General features: G+C 42.6%; 1 protein-coding gene across 4 annotated transcripts in view; it reads left to right on the top strand.

Moving 5' to 3' along the window:
• Pur-alpha (Purine-rich binding protein-alpha) overlaps window positions 1–15,502 on the top strand; it is a 27,015-nt gene continuing 11,513 nt past the window's right edge. Inside the window, exons 1-6 of one of the 4 annotated variants that reach the window (XM_076769111.1) lie at window positions 1–498; window positions 2,646–2,696; window positions 13,474–13,592; window positions 13,696–13,798; window positions 14,248–14,378; window positions 14,623–14,847. In XM_076769111.1, coding sequence (XP_076625226.1) covers window positions 462–498; window positions 2,646–2,696; window positions 13,474–13,592; window positions 13,696–13,798; window positions 14,248–14,378; window positions 14,623–14,847 — 666 coding nt within the window. In that variant the 5' untranslated portion in view covers window positions 1–461. Of the gene's footprint in view, window positions 499–2,645; window positions 2,697–2,962; window positions 4,441–9,604; window positions 9,735–13,473; window positions 13,593–13,695; window positions 13,799–14,247; window positions 14,379–14,622; window positions 14,848–15,502 lie in introns of those variants that run through there. The other 3 variants (XM_076769109.1, XM_076769108.1, XM_076769110.1) reach the window with 3 other exon arrangements.

Here is a 15,502-nt window from a genome sequence, read left to right as displayed (position 1 = left end):
AAGCAGTCTTATATAGATGGACACGCGCAGGTCTCACGACGAAAGGTCAGGAGTGTGTGCGTTCGCGTAGAGTAAGTAATAGCGGTATCTCACTCACTCGCACCGCGACGGGGATCGGTGGCGGAGCACGAGTGAAAGACGAAGAAGCGAGCGAGCGAGCGAGCGAGGGCGAGCGCGAGTCGGGCCAGCGAGCGTGGAACGGTGTAGAGCGAGCGAGCGAGCGTGTGGTGGTGGTGGTGACGACTGGTGCCGTGGACGGACGGTCGGTCGGCGGTCGGACCGTGGTGTGTGAAGAAGTGAAAAATTCGCAAGTGGTGTGCTGGGTTGGTGAGCTGGCTGGTTAGTGGTGATATATCGGGGTCGCGCCACGGACAGTGCCGGGGATTTTGGTCGTCGGGGCCTGTTGCCGAGACGTCGAGGGACGACGCGTGGAACCGAAGAAAGAGACCGCGTTAAGAGCAATGTCTGACCGGGAAAGCCTGGACGATCAACAGCAAAGTAAGGATCCAGAGATTGCACGAACCTGCGTGCACGATTGCTCGACGTGTCCCGTATCGCGCACGATCTCCGATACGTGTTGCAAACGTGCGCGAACCGACATCTTTCTGTGGCTGTGGCACCGTGTGCTGCGATTCCGGTCACCAGGACCGTCGTTTCCATGAGCAAACGCGACGACCTCCGTCGCGGTTGACCCGCGCGGTTACTCCGCGCACGGTCCGTGAGCACCGCGGGCTCGCACACGCCCGATCGTTCCTTTCAGCCCTCGTGGCGTTCTGTCAACCGCCGAAAAGAATCGCTATTTTTCAACGATACCCAGGATCCAAGATGGCCGGCCGCGTATCGGCCGAGAGACAAACCCTGTCCTCTTTCCTCCTGCGTCGTACCCTCTCGCTCTCACCTCGTCTCTTTCGCACGCTCTCTGGTCTCTTTCTTCCCCTCTGGCTCCCTCTTTACCTCGCGCTTCGTACTCCTATTTTCTCTCTCTTTATCGCTTGTTCACCCCTCGCGCTCGCACGCACTCTCATCTTTTTCTACTTCGTGCTTTTAAGTTTTTCTTCCCCCTTTTCTCCAATTCTGTTTCTTCCCTTCAGCCCCGAGTCGCATTCGCAACAGCATGGGCAAAATTCTGTTCGAATAATAAATGACGAATGAAAACATGTTTGGTACATTCAATACCTTATGCTTTTATTGCACCGAATTTTGATAATACGGACAAAATAAATACACGGCGAGAACAGTGCATATGTGCTACGAAAAAGGCAAAACAAAGGGTAGCTGGAAGTTTCATTGTCAGGCCTAACCTCATTTTACAACTAAAATTGTAGTTTTCGTCAAAAACAGAACGGATCGAATGTTGTTCATCTTTTATTTCTTATTTGATGTGTGTGCGTGTCCAGAGTCTAAATAAGAGTTTTGCTCATCACCGATGCGTTGTGCACCAACGATGCCAGTTCCCTCCAGGTGTTCTTTTTGAAAGTCGCGGCCTCTGGGAACCGTTCTCTGTTGTCAGTTCCGTGTGACAGGCACCCTGACCGCGCTAGACGAGACAACCGGAATGGTCCTCGAATGAACACGCGTGATGTAACTTGCCGATCCACATATCTGGCACACACGCACGGAACACAGCCACGGAAGTTGTACCAACACCGTGATAAATGCGCGCATGCAAAACGAAGGAACCGTCTGGCCACGATTCGCGTAAATTTCACACGTGCCATAGGCAACCCCCACCCCCAGGAGCTAGTGGATCTTGGCCTCGAAACGAAACGGTCACGACATGTATCTGCTAGCAACGGGAGTAATTCAATTTATCGTTTAAAAACGTTCAATCGATTCGAGGCTAGATAATCTTTCGGCGGTATCGGGTAGAAATTGACACTGGAAACGTAACCCGAGCCCAACACCGATTCCACAATGTTAATATTCAGCGAGGCGAATGATCGATCGGTATTTAGTAACACATATTGACGCTCTACATATTCAATGTTTATAACTACATACTTAAATCAGAGATACGTTTGTAAGTCAAATATAAAGAAATAAATTCAATCGATGTAATCTAGTTGACAATGTGAAGGATTATATAATACTTTCCATATACGAATGTTGTACCAATACAAAGATGGCAATGAAGTGATATATATTATTTTTTCACCAAATATCTATAATAATTCGTGTTTTCTTTTCAAAATTATTGCCATTTGTAAAGACACCATTTTCACTGTTCAATATCGAATCAATTATTTGTTATTATCTCTCATTTTCGGTTCGTTGTTGTAGTATTCCAAAATGTCATGACTACGACATCGATCTCTCTGATTATTCCATTTGTTTTACTAATGTAACATGGAATTTGATTAGGTTAGGTGTGTTGCGCTTTCTATCATATAATATACGGTATGCATTCATAAACTATATCCGTATAGTTTGAGATAGGTTTTTAATTTCGATTTTAAACGAAATATTGGAATTTTATAACGAGGTTTATGGGTTAGGTTATTACGATGTACACGCTACCTGGCGTACTTTTTCCGATTTATAAAACAGGAAATATTTAATGACATCATTAGCAAGTAGGACCACTTCAATGTTCATCTTTTCTTTGTAGCCATTTCTAATAGTGATTTCTTTCTATTTTTCTTTAGAATATGGCAATCCAGGCGGAATGGATGCGGGCGGAGCTGACTTCGACCCTAGTGAGTAAATAAATAAAATACAAAAGAAGTTGATATAATTAATATTCATTGGTTCACGTACTGAGTTAAAATAAGGACAATGACTGTCGATGTTGGACATACTCGGATTATTCTTTGGTGACATTTTTATATTTATGTTGTACTTTTTCATTACACTCAGTTTATGATTATTTTTGACCATATTCCGCTACAAGACATTAGAATGTGCAAGATAATAGAAACATCTTGCATTATACTTTTGGGTTTGACAAAATTTCCGGAGAAAGATATCAATGTGGAAGACTGGCAGCGAAGGATACTATTTAGATCTGTATATCTGTGCGCCAAATCATAGATCCGTTTTCAGAATCTAGTCTCAAAACTCGTCTTCGTATACACTTCCCCCTCTGGCTGCGGTAAAATGCACCTCCAGCGGGAAAGCTACATCACGAGCCTATTCTCGGTTCGCATAGCGCGCGAGACGCGTCGCATCAATTTCGGTGCGTTAGAAACGGATTCATCGAAAAATGGAAGACGGGAGAAGAAACACAAGTAGCAGCAGTAGCGGCAGGACGAGGAAAAGGAGTAGGGAACCGTACTAGCGCAGTCAGCTGGTCGTGACGTCACGCGATCATGTCGTGGAGCTGGGTCGCGTGGTGGGAGGTGCAACGGTGTCACGTGGTCAGGCTGTGAAGTCACGTGGCGCGCGTGGTTCGCGACGCAGAAGCCGGTGCTAGGCGATCGCTGATTGGTCAGGACGATTTCACCACCATGATGTACGCATTCCATCGGCATGACGGCGGGCTCCATGAATGACCGGCACGTCATTCGTGTAGGATTTCGCGTCCGACGACACGTCGTCGTCGCTCGGTGTCGTTCCTGTGTCCAGCTTCTCGTCGGACAATATGTTCCGTATGGTCACGCGTCGTGGTGTGCGCCGACAAATGGAAGGAACCGCGACCACAACGTGCGCGACCAGTCAACGAAACGCGATGTGTCATCTTGAGATGACTGTGCTGTTGCGCTGACGGTTTTTTTCACCCAGTTCTCGTTGTGACACATCATCACGGCGATTTCTCTCTACACCTTTTTCTTCTCTTGTTCTCCCCGTCCCTGTGAAAGTTTCGAGTGGATCGCATCCGCGGTGTATTCTCGTTCGTCGCTTGGAAATCCTGCTTTAATCTGTCAGCGGCAAAGCCGGCTTGAAGTCCGTTGCACTGTGAAGATAGCGCGTGTCCGCGATCGGTCGGCCGACTCACTCACGAGTCGCTTTCGCGATCAATCGTGTTCACAGCGACGCGCGTGAAATCTGCGAGTAATTTTCTGGCGGAACGGTTACGGGAGTGTCTTATTTTATCGCCGAGCGCGGAGTCGTTCTAAATCGAATAAGTGGCATTTAGAAAAATGTTGTGGCTTTCTTCTCGACGAAAAAGTGACCTGTGCGCAATTTTTTTTATAGTTTCACCTTTGTTAGTGCCCTTGCCCTCGCAAGTACATTGAACTTGCAATTTACCAAGTGCCTTCCTAAATTCGTCCTATGCCTTCGTCCTACGAAATTTTACAAGTAATACTACGCCACGGATAAAACTTCTGTCGAAGTGGGCAACGACAATATAGTGGATTTTTTTTATTTTATTTTTTTTTTTTCGTTAAATAAGTGATGCAATGGGTGAAATTATAGAAATATCGCAAAGTGATACTCAACCAGATGCTGTGAATGGCTGGGGCGACACTATGGGCAAAATACAGTACTGGTGTCCTGAAGGTAGCTGTTATTCATTAATCGTGGTAATTCGAGATTAATCATATGTCATTCGAGAGAAATACGAAACGATATTCGTTTTCTATCGTCAGTTTTATCTGTTTCAGTTTTTACGACGAATTATAAATATTTAAGTAAAAATCACCTTTTTCTGATCGATTTTTAATTTTTCTAAAATTGACATTAGTGTACACAAATAATTTTAGTACTATATTCTGCGGAGACATTACGAAACGGCTGACCAACGATTCGAAGTTCCGGGCATATTCTAAATACGATAAATATTACGAGTTCTAATTCCCTTTTCGTCGTAACGATCACTCTTAAACATCCCTAGAAATAATACGTGGACGGTCTAGGTTAGGTTGCGTGACGCAAGGTCTGAAATAAGCCGACGTCTGGATTTCTTAAACGTTGGCATTTTCGTGAAGTTGGGAAAAAGTTTTAGAAACTCGAGCACAAGTATTGAAATACTTGCTCGATAATTCGGCAATTACGATAAATGTTAAGAATTTCATATTCAAAATGATGAATTTGTTCGTTGTAAAAAGAGAGGAATATGCTTTTCACTCGTATCTTACGATAGTTAGGAAATCCCTTGCACAGCAACAATCGAAGTTGACAAACACAGAATATTAATTTAAACTAATTGGAAAACGATGTGCATGCAGCTTGGAGAATCTGGGTGTCGTTCTTTATCAGCCTTCGTGTCTCCCACGGAGATAATTTACCGACCGTGAGAAAGATACGAACGCGGAATTCGCAGAAATCCATTGGCGCTTTCGTCACTCGTTCTAACGAATATTGTAACGGTATCAAAGGTTATGGGCCACTGCATTTCACGACGAATACGTGCACTTTCCGTTTCGTGCGTAGGAACACGTCGTTCGAAATTTTTAGCATGGATAATCGTCGGATCAGGAATCGTGCCCGATATAACCTCACATTTATCCCGACTCGGGGTTCGTTAAAAATTGTCTCGTAATTAATGCTCGCTACGTCAGTGAGTTTACTCTTCGATTCTGTTGAATGATATTGCGATCTTTTAGACGAGCGTCGTTAGACTTTGAACGGTTGGAATGCTCGCGTGAAGCGATAAGCTCGTGGTTTTAAGTACTGACAAAAATTAAAGGCGGATTTCAATCGCTCATTTTTATAGGGAATTTAACGCGGTGCAGAAGTTGGTATTTAGGCGTCTCGAAATTCCAGGTAAAAATCAGGAAAACAATATCGAAGAATTACACTCGAATCAATTACTATGATTACATATTATATATTAAGAATCTGAAAATATTTAATCTTTTTCTTTTTATTGTTTTAGATAATATTTTCATTTTAAATATGAACTGTCAGTGATAACGAAATATCGATACTTGTGCACTGAGCCAGCGGGAAAGAAAAATTCGTTTATAAGTGACTTTTCTTGTTGCTGACAAAACAAATGATTAACCACGCTTCCGCTTCGAAGTTGATAAGCAGTATATCGCAAATATTTATTTCTACGAACGTATAACATAATAACCTAAATAATCTTTGTCTGAGAGTAGTATTTATTATGCTGTTGTTGATACTTTCTAAATTGAGAACAATTCATTTCAATTGGAATGTAAAGGCAATAACCTATGAAGGAAAACCATAAATATGGATGACAGTTATTACCTCGAAGGCCGTGACCTTGAACAATTACAAGTGCTAGGGCTGTAGTGTCATACAATCAATAAAGATGTCTATCATATAGGCAAACGTGTTATTCGATTTGTAATTAAGGTAAGATAAAACTTGAATTCTTCAGTTTTTAAATTAACTTTCTTATAATTGAACGTTATACTCTTATAATCGCAACGATATCTTTTGACCTACTTCCAAGTTCATTGCCAAAATCTTAAATTCTTGCTGGACCATGCATATTTAAAAATTTAGCTATCGAGTCATGTAATTTTCGGCGTATTATGCTGACCTGTTAACGAGATTCTCATTATTATTCAAACGACGATGTTCTACATACGCACCAAGAGCTGAGTTCCTCCTTCAATTTACATCTTTCTAAATTAATTAGGTCGTAGAAACACAATGCCAGGGCGTACCAAGTCCTACACGATGTCCACGTGATGCACTTGAAGCGATAGTGATTTACGGAAAGGATAAATTAATTAAAACAATTCACTAGGATGGCGACTGTTGAGTGAAAGCTGTCTTAGCATTTTAACGAGCTAAAACAACACAATTTATGTGTAATGAGAACAAAAAAGAAAAATAGAAACGTAGGATCCAGAATCTGGAGTTTGAAGTATCAACACAATTGTATGTGTTCATAGAATACAAGAACGTCATCTTATAAGCTGTATATGGACACGATAATAGTGTATTCTGCATTTAAAAATATCAAAGCACTGCGAAGAGTAAATAGAAGTAGAATAGTCCGTAGTTCCAGTTCGAACAATATGAGTTGGCCGCTCAAGGCCACTGGAACGCCACCCCCTCTACTATAACACTTGACTACCCCCACTACTGTGTGTCTTGTCTCTGCGAAACACACGCCCTCTGGCTCTTAACGAAGAAGACAAAATACAAACGTAGAAATCCTGTTTGATCTATTTGATTTTATACCGATCGTGTTGCATGAACTACAACGTTCAACGTCAAAACTAAAGGACGTTATTGAATAATAACGAACAGCTGGCCCGAGGAAAACGTAAACAATTAACTCAATAATTAAATCTAAAATATGCTTGACCCAGAAAAATTAAAGGTTTCCGATAGAGCCTCGAAGTTGATCAAAATGTAATATCGTAACATTAATTAAAAGAAAGTTAAGTTCTATAGTTTTATTCTGTTGTGGTTTAATTTCAAATCGAATACGTTTGCCCGCACGATAGAAATCTTAACGACAGTTATCTCGATAATGGTTAAAAATAGAGTGTGCGCGACCTTTTTAGTTCAAGGACAGGAAAATCCTGTATGTTATGACGTGGACATTCACGCTCGTCGTTGTGGCAAGTTGCCTATGTTATGCACGCATGGGAACGTATGTACCTAAGAGTAAAATTTCGAGGGCCCCGAGACATCAAACATTTCTATATTTCAAATGCATACGTCGAGGTCGGTGTGACGGAAAGGTTGACCTATATTTTCAAATTAGGTTTGGGATATGAAAAATTTTACGAACCCGAGGCATGGTCGGAAGGCGTTGCTAGAAAACCACTAACGGTACAAAAATTCAATGAGCTCGTGCCCATCATGAATCATGCATGCGGAGCGGTGCATTCATAGCGCACGGACGTCAAGCTTCAACTATTGCTGATGCGTAACGCGCAAGGGTCGAGGGGCAGGAAGGAAGCAAGATCAGAAGATATACCTAACTATGTGCTCAAGACGCTTTAAATCGCTTCGAACGCGTTGCAAAGTCTCGGGATCTATTTTAATGCGAAAAATTACACCCCTTGAAATGTTACTGCCCTTGACCGCGCACGGACTTAATATTTTTCAAGACTTAAATTTCTGCAAATATTTTCATTTGTATTTTACAAACTTTTCAAAAGGTCAGAGTTAAGGTTCTTTAAGTGGACTCCCAATCTCAACTGAATTAGGGAAATAGAATTAATTATAACTGATGGAGGATTACATAAATTTTCAAACTAATATTGACATATATTGTACAATATTAGTTTAAACTTGTGGAGGGTTAAATCCATCAAACTCGAGACACACTTTTCAGTGACAATAATTAAAAAATTTGAAAGTAAGATTTTTCAAAGTCTTGAAAGTCCTGATCACATATGTCTCGATTAGCTACGCAGAGTTTTAAAAAAGTATCGAATTCTGAATATCTAAAAAAATTGTGAAAAATCCGCTGAAACGTATCCACCATACTCAGCTCGAAGTCCCTTCCCCTTCCAGCGAGCATCACCGTCTAGCGAACCTGTTGCTCCCGTGGAAACCGCCGGAACGTTCCTGGCCGTCTTCCGATTCGAAATTCGAACCGAAATCGGTGGAAATTTCGTGGAAGACGAGCTCTCTCTGGCGGGTGAGCGTCGCGGTGGCTACCGACGGTAGCGGAGGCGCTAAGGTTAACGCGTCGACGCGCCGAGGCGTCGAAGGCAGAGCAACCGTCGTCGGGGCGGTCGTTCATGGAAACGGCGTGGCGGTGGGGCCGTTCTGGAAGGGAGAACGGAAATATGCAGTTCGTATTGAGGCAGGTCGGTGCAGCGCCACGAGTCGCGCTCCAGGCGCAGAGATCAATGCACCCGCCTCCTTCGCGGCTCGCCGTCGACGTCCACGTCGAGTCCGCCTCGTAAATCCGCGAACGGTACAGCGAGGACTAGCCTCGCCTGGGCCTGGACGAGAAGAAATGGGAAGATACCCCGGTTACGTAAGAAGAAAGCACGCGAAAGGGACGTCGTGAAACCGCTGGCAGGGGTACACCCGGAGATGTCCGCGGACCGGTGTTCGATACTCTCGAAAAGTAACCGCATCCTAGGCTCGGAGGAAGGCAGTGATCGAAGGAAGAACATTTAACCCTTTGGTTGTCCGAGTAGCGAGAATGGTAGCCGTATGGCTGTAAGCTCGCGGCTGGGGAGCTTCCGATGAATCCTTGGTCTCCCGATGGTGACCTAGGCGAGGCAGGTGCACGGAAGGTGGAGTCGAAGCGAGAGGGCACGCGAGATTGGAGGATGACGGAGGAAGGCGAGCCAGGTTGCGCGGAGACGCAGCTCGACGGCGACGAGGACGACCAGGGTGAATCGTCGGTGTAATGGTCGCAGGGGGGGACATGCACCAGGCCCGAGGGAGATGAACACCTAGCCAACGATCATGACCGAGTCGAGGAGGATCGTCTGTCGCGTCGAGTCCGTATATTGTTCGCGCTGGTGCCGGCGCTGATAAATACCGGAGACTGTTATGAAGGGGAAGGGTGAAGAGGAGTGCGCGACGACGTATCGACGGGGATGCGAAGCCGAGATTCCGTCACGGAGTGTTCTCGACCCTGTCCCAATTTCCCGGCCCGAGGCTCGATAGGGACGATGCTACGGATTGACGAGGCCGCGCTTGACCGGGTCTCGGAGACGGGGGAAGGAGCTTCTCGTCCAGAATTGAAAATAGTAATCGATTAGGGGTAGCGGAGAGTAAGCTATCAAAGGGGGGTCAGGGGGCAGGAGAGAAGGAGGGAGGACTGGGAACGCGGCGAACGCGAAGAATGTGCAGGTGCATGGACTTTCGTAGCATAGACAGAATGTTCAAGAGCAGGATCTTCCAGGGCGACCTCAGCCCTGTCCCAATTCCAGGCAGCCTGCAACAGTCCAGTACGTAATCAGAGAAACCCCTTACGGTTTGATCGATCGTTCGTCGCGCTGTTCGCGCAGGGGATCAATCCTTCAGGGTTCTGACTTATGGGCCACCGCGGGAATTGGCTCGGATACTCGGCACCCCGCCCTTTTACTCGAAAATAAATTCATGGGTCGCGGGGGGGAATAGCGTAAGTGCCAAACAATTGAGAAAAAAAGGGAATCTTTTTACTCGTTAAAAAAATTTTGTATGCAATTCGAGTGCAATTTCATTTGTGACACGAATTTTCATCTAGGAGCTAAAAATATTAGTTTTCAAGATAGGTAGGACTCTATGCTAGTTTGCAATTGTTCGAAAACAAAGTTTCGTTTTCGTGGACGATTCGAGGGGTCTGGTAGTGAACGTGTCAACACATTCTCGTTTTACAAGTGTGTGCTTTTCTAGTAATTTCTCCGATAATGCAAGAAAACAATTCAATAAAATATATTAATTACAAAAATATTTATCACGTTTTTAGTATACATATTTAATGAAAATGCCCCGTCGTTAATGTGTTAGTAGTAAATACTGGGGACCAACGATGGCATTGATCAGTATGCTCCACGTTGTTCACGAAAGTCTGTTGGTCAAACTGTAAACAAATGAAAACTAATGCTGGGGCTTTTTACTATCGAAGAAATGAAATTGTACTCTTACACGTGGCATTTGTTTTATAATTTTGGCACCTACGCTGCTTTCCACGAGAGCCCTTGAATTATTAAACAAACCTTTTCTTTGTTATACAATCATATTGGATTTAGTAATTGGTACATAACAAACTATCAGAAGCAGTCTTTTTCTAATGCTGACTTTTGGTGCAAGAAATTTTATTTACCAACATCTATGAATTAACTTTTTAATTCCATAGCTAGATTGATCTAGGGAATTACGAGTTGCAGCAATTAATATATTAAAAAGTATATATATAACTGATACTAGATTATGTGGCCCCCCAAAACCGTCCAACATTTGTCCGAAACATTTTAACGAACGATAGTATGGTAATTCCGCGTGAAAAACATGAATCAAAAGTATAGAATAAAGTTTGTTTCGTGCAAGCTCTTGTTTTCGAGGCGAACGACGTTGAAAATCTATTGGGTACGGACGCAATTATTGACTTTGTCATACTTAACGTGAATTATTTGTTTCGACTGGTTCTAGCTAGTTACAAGACGGTAAGATCAATGAAAAATAGATAATGCCGTACCACAATCGATGTTAAAATACCAACGTAAGTAGAAATAACGAGCGATGGTCAGATATTAGTCGTACTCGATGGCATCGGTGCCCAACGAATATTTAAAATCAATTTCCTCGAGTACAAAGCGTCGTATTAAGAAATTTTATTCTACATTTTCTATTCACTTTTTCTATTGTAAATTTAATATTTAGATTAAACCTCGCTGATTGATTGTACATCTTAGATAAAAAGCGTTCAATCTATAATTATATATATTGTTTATGAATATTATTATTATACAGAGTGTTCAGCCACCCCTGGAAAAAATTTTAATGGGAGATTCTAGAGGCCAAAATAAGACGAAAATCAAGGATACTAATTTGTTGATTGAGGCTTCGTTAAAAAGTTATAGAAATATTTCTGGCCACACAGTATACTTTCGGTAAAGAATTTTTTTTCTCGAAAGTGCGTAGGATTTCGGGGGTATGTCTATTGACCAAAAATGATTGTAATAGACCCCCGCAACCGAAAATAATTTTTTTAAAACGATTTGAAAAATTTTTTTTCGTCGAAAAAATTAGGCACCTACCCCCTGTCGATTTCTCTTGAAAATTCGTTTTTCATTTTTAGTATTTTTGTTTGACGCCCTACAGAAAAATTGTCTAATACTTTTTTGTAGATACCCATGAGCTCTACTTCAGAAAAGTTTCATTAAAATATATTCACAATTGTAGGAATTATGGCTGTTTGAAAATTGGACCATTTTTATGGGGTTTTTCTCATTTTGCGGGGTTAAGGACCAACTTTTCGAATATTTTTGCAATTTGTACATATTCTCCATCAAAATACGCGTAATTTGCTTTCTTAAACATTAAAATCGTCCAATCCGTTCAGAAGTTATGATGTTTTAAAGATTCGCATGAAAATTCGGGCAGACATTTCTGGCCAGAAATTATATTTTTGGTAAGGAATTTTTTTCTCGAAACTGGTTAGGAATTCGGGGGTATGTCTATTGACCAAAAATGCTTGTAATTGACCCCCACAACCAAAAATATTTTTTCCAGAACGATTTGAAATTTTTTAATTTTGTCGAATAATTTCACATCTTCTCGAATTTTTTTCTCGAAACTGGTTAGGATTTCAGGGGTATGTGTCTTCACCAAAAATGATTGTGATTGACCCCTGAAACTAAAAATAATTTTTTTAGAACGATTTGAAATGTTTTAATTTTGTCGAAAAATTTATCCACTTATTGAATTTTTTTTCTCGAAACTGGTTAAGATTTCGAGGATATGTCTATTCATAAAAAATGATTATAATTGACCCCCGCAACCGAAAATAATTTTTCCGTGAATGATTTGAAATTTTTTAACAACTTTTTAACGAAGCCTCGAATCTCCCATTAAAATTTTTTCACAGGGGTGGCCGAACTCCCTGTATAATAATTCTGTATTTTAAAAATCGCTTAAAGTCGACATCCCCCAAATAGGAACACTCTTTTAAATACTGAAAAACCGAGCACGCTTCGTCCTTAGTTACGAATCGATTAATATTCTCAAAACATGGACACCCATGACCTACATCCATTATTTCCTCTACGTCATCGCTGACCCAAGTACCCAACTCACGAACTTTGTCCCTTTAGTCTTTTTCCCGTTATCCCCGTCGACTGTACGCGATTCGATCGAATTTCTGGGTCGAAATCAGAGATGTGGTTTGCTCGAGGGAAAGGATAAGACGACGCCGATAGCGCGAAAAAGTAGGTAGAGGTGTATCCGGCCGGTAGTGGGGTACCAAAGAGGTCATTGACCTCTCTGCAGCTGTTATTGATCGGCGAGGACTAGCAACATCGCTTCGCCGTTTTGTCGAACTCCGTTCGTCCTGTCCCGAAGGACCTGTTCTCCTGCGCGAAAAACCTCGGATTCAACCGACAATTACTCCTCGTTACTCTGATTCTTGTTCGAATCTTAATCTTCGAATTTCGCTGCTTCGACCCAGAAAGCTTGGGGGAATTCAGCAGAGAGAGCTTCGAGCGCAGGCTGACCCAATAAACACTGGGTGACCTATTTCTGGACTCCCTATCCCACCCATTCCTCGTCGTCCCCTTCGACAGCCATGAAACAGCCATGATGATTGCTACGGCCATGGAACAAGTGGGTCGTGGAATTTGTTTGGGAATATTACTACAAAGAACAATAAACGTTGGGCAGCCATAACGAGCACACGGTGCAAAATTCGAACCTCGACAAGCGTATTAAATTGAATGGATGATGACAAGATGGCCGAAACGGAAACTCACGTACACGTGACAATGGCCGATAACGGCTGGTATACTAAAATTCGATAATACACAGAATTTGTTAGAAACGATTCTCTATTAAATCGAGGACTTTTTGCTCCTATTTCGTTAATATTATCCGCTTTATCTTAGAAAGTTTATTCACGTTCGAGGCTAAATATCTGAGACAGTCTTTGTAAAAAAAAAAAACCGATACAGTCGCGGTGATTAGCCTAACTCCGTTTGTACGACGTTCCAGGTCAGCAGAGTCAGCAGGGCGAGCAGGAGTTGGCGACGAAGATGCTTCAAATTCAGAGTAAAAGATTCTATCTCGATGTAAAGCAGAACAGACGTGGGAGGTTTATCAAAGTAGCCGAGGTATTTTATAATATTCTTAAGGGGCTCGTGACGAGCCGCTAGCGGATAAGAAATCGTCTTAAGCAGAGAGAAAGGAATGGAAAGGTGACTGTTCTTTTTGCAGATTGGTGTAGACGGAAGGAGAAGCCAAATCTACCTGGCGCTCAGCACAGCGTCCGAGTTTCGGAACTACCTTTCGACGTTTAGCGACTTTTATGCATCCTTAGGTAAACTGCGATTCTCGCAAGATTAATAACATGTAAAATAGTCGTTTGTCCTTAGAAAGATAGGGTAAAGGGGGGAGGGAAATGTTACCTAAATATTATTTATCGTCACTTGCGTCTTCAACCTCTTAAGGCATCAATGAGATATTCTCCTAAGGAGGAGCCAAACGAGTCCCATAAGAGAACAATTTAAACTTTGTAATGAAATATTTCTTCATATTTACTACTCGAAGACAATCCCTGTTTGCACCTAGTCAATAAAAATAAGATGCACAACAAATGTTGAAAGGACCTCTAAACGTCAATTGTAGAAAATAGTGAACATTGCAGGTGCCTGACGTCTGTAATTTATTTTTAAATACGTTTGCAAACATTTGCCGTGCCTTAAGGGGTTAAGAAAGATAACGTGTAAACTAAAGGTTCTCTTCTGTCCCGGGTCTGGTACCTTGTAGGTCCACCGAGCTCGGAGAACGTACCAAACGATGGGAAACTGAAGTCAGAAGTGATGACGAAGGATAACAGGCGGTATTACTTGGACCTCAAGGAAAATACGCGCGGCCGTTTCCTGCGGGTGAGTCACCCTGTATGTACCAGCCAATGCATCTACTTTGTACGATAGGTGATAAGGAGGGTCGCAAACAGTCTGTCGTGGATATCATCTTGAGGTGCAATCTGTTTCGCAGGGTAAAAAGCACTTAGGATAGTCAGTTCTGAATTTAGGGAGCGAGCGTTCATTGTCACCGGTGGACTTCCGTCATGTACACGCACACGTTTGAAAGGGAACCGTGTTGGAGACATTTATCGAAGACCCAACGTTTGGTTCACAGGTGTCGCAGACGATCACACGAGGGGGTCCCAGGACGCAGATCGCGATACCGGCACAGGGTATGATCGAGTTCCGTGACGCGTTGACGGACCTTCTCGAGGAATACGGTACGGACGACGGCTTCAAGGGTGACTTGCCAGAGGGACGGTACATGCGCGTGGATAGCAAGAATTTCTATTTTGATATCGGCCAGAATAACCGTGGTATCTACATGAGAATTTCCGAGGTATATATACAGTGCAGACTAAAGATATACACTTGGGTGTATCGTAACGCGCGAGCATCGCTTCAGGGGTGGATTCGGAACAATGTCCTATTTCAGTCAGCTTTCGAGTTGCAGCCGTTTTTATTTACCGCCATGAGTATTCACCTATTTTTAAAATAGGCTGCAGCTTCGGGTGCACATCTCTCCACCCGGAGCAACTTATGCTTTGCTATCGAGCAGCGTTTACAGAAAATATATGCGTGACATACTACTCGATATAATTGGAGGATCGTCTACTCGAGCAAGAATTCTCTACCTTGTGCTTTAAACTGTGTATTTTGTCGCGAGTAGCTTGCAAAAATATCACAAGCACGCTATCGTGGAAATCAAACCTTCTGACAAACGGAGGCTTCACCGTTCCAATAATTTAACAACGTTTATGGTTACCTTTTTTCTTAAGTTGCTACTTTTGGAGCTGACATTTCGTGATAGCAAGTACTTACAGTAAGCAAAAATCCTTTAGTAAACAAGGTGTCTAGGAAGAAGATGCCATTCTATCGTTTCGACGCGCGTTTTCATTGAGTTTTGTGTGAAAGTGATCGAGAATATGTATCTTATTGCAACACGTTTAGCAATTTTATTAATCCCTTGACGTGTACTATCATTTGTATGCAAA

Source organism: Colletes latitarsis, chromosome 7 (assembly GCF_051014445.1).
Source record: "Colletes latitarsis isolate SP2378_abdomen chromosome 7, iyColLati1, whole genome shotgun sequence".
In the NCBI taxonomy this organism is placed as follows: domain Eukaryota; kingdom Metazoa; phylum Arthropoda; class Insecta; order Hymenoptera; family Colletidae; genus Colletes; species Colletes latitarsis.
Note: the sequence above shows the minus strand (reverse complement) of the source record. Positions and strands in the feature narration are given on the sequence as shown.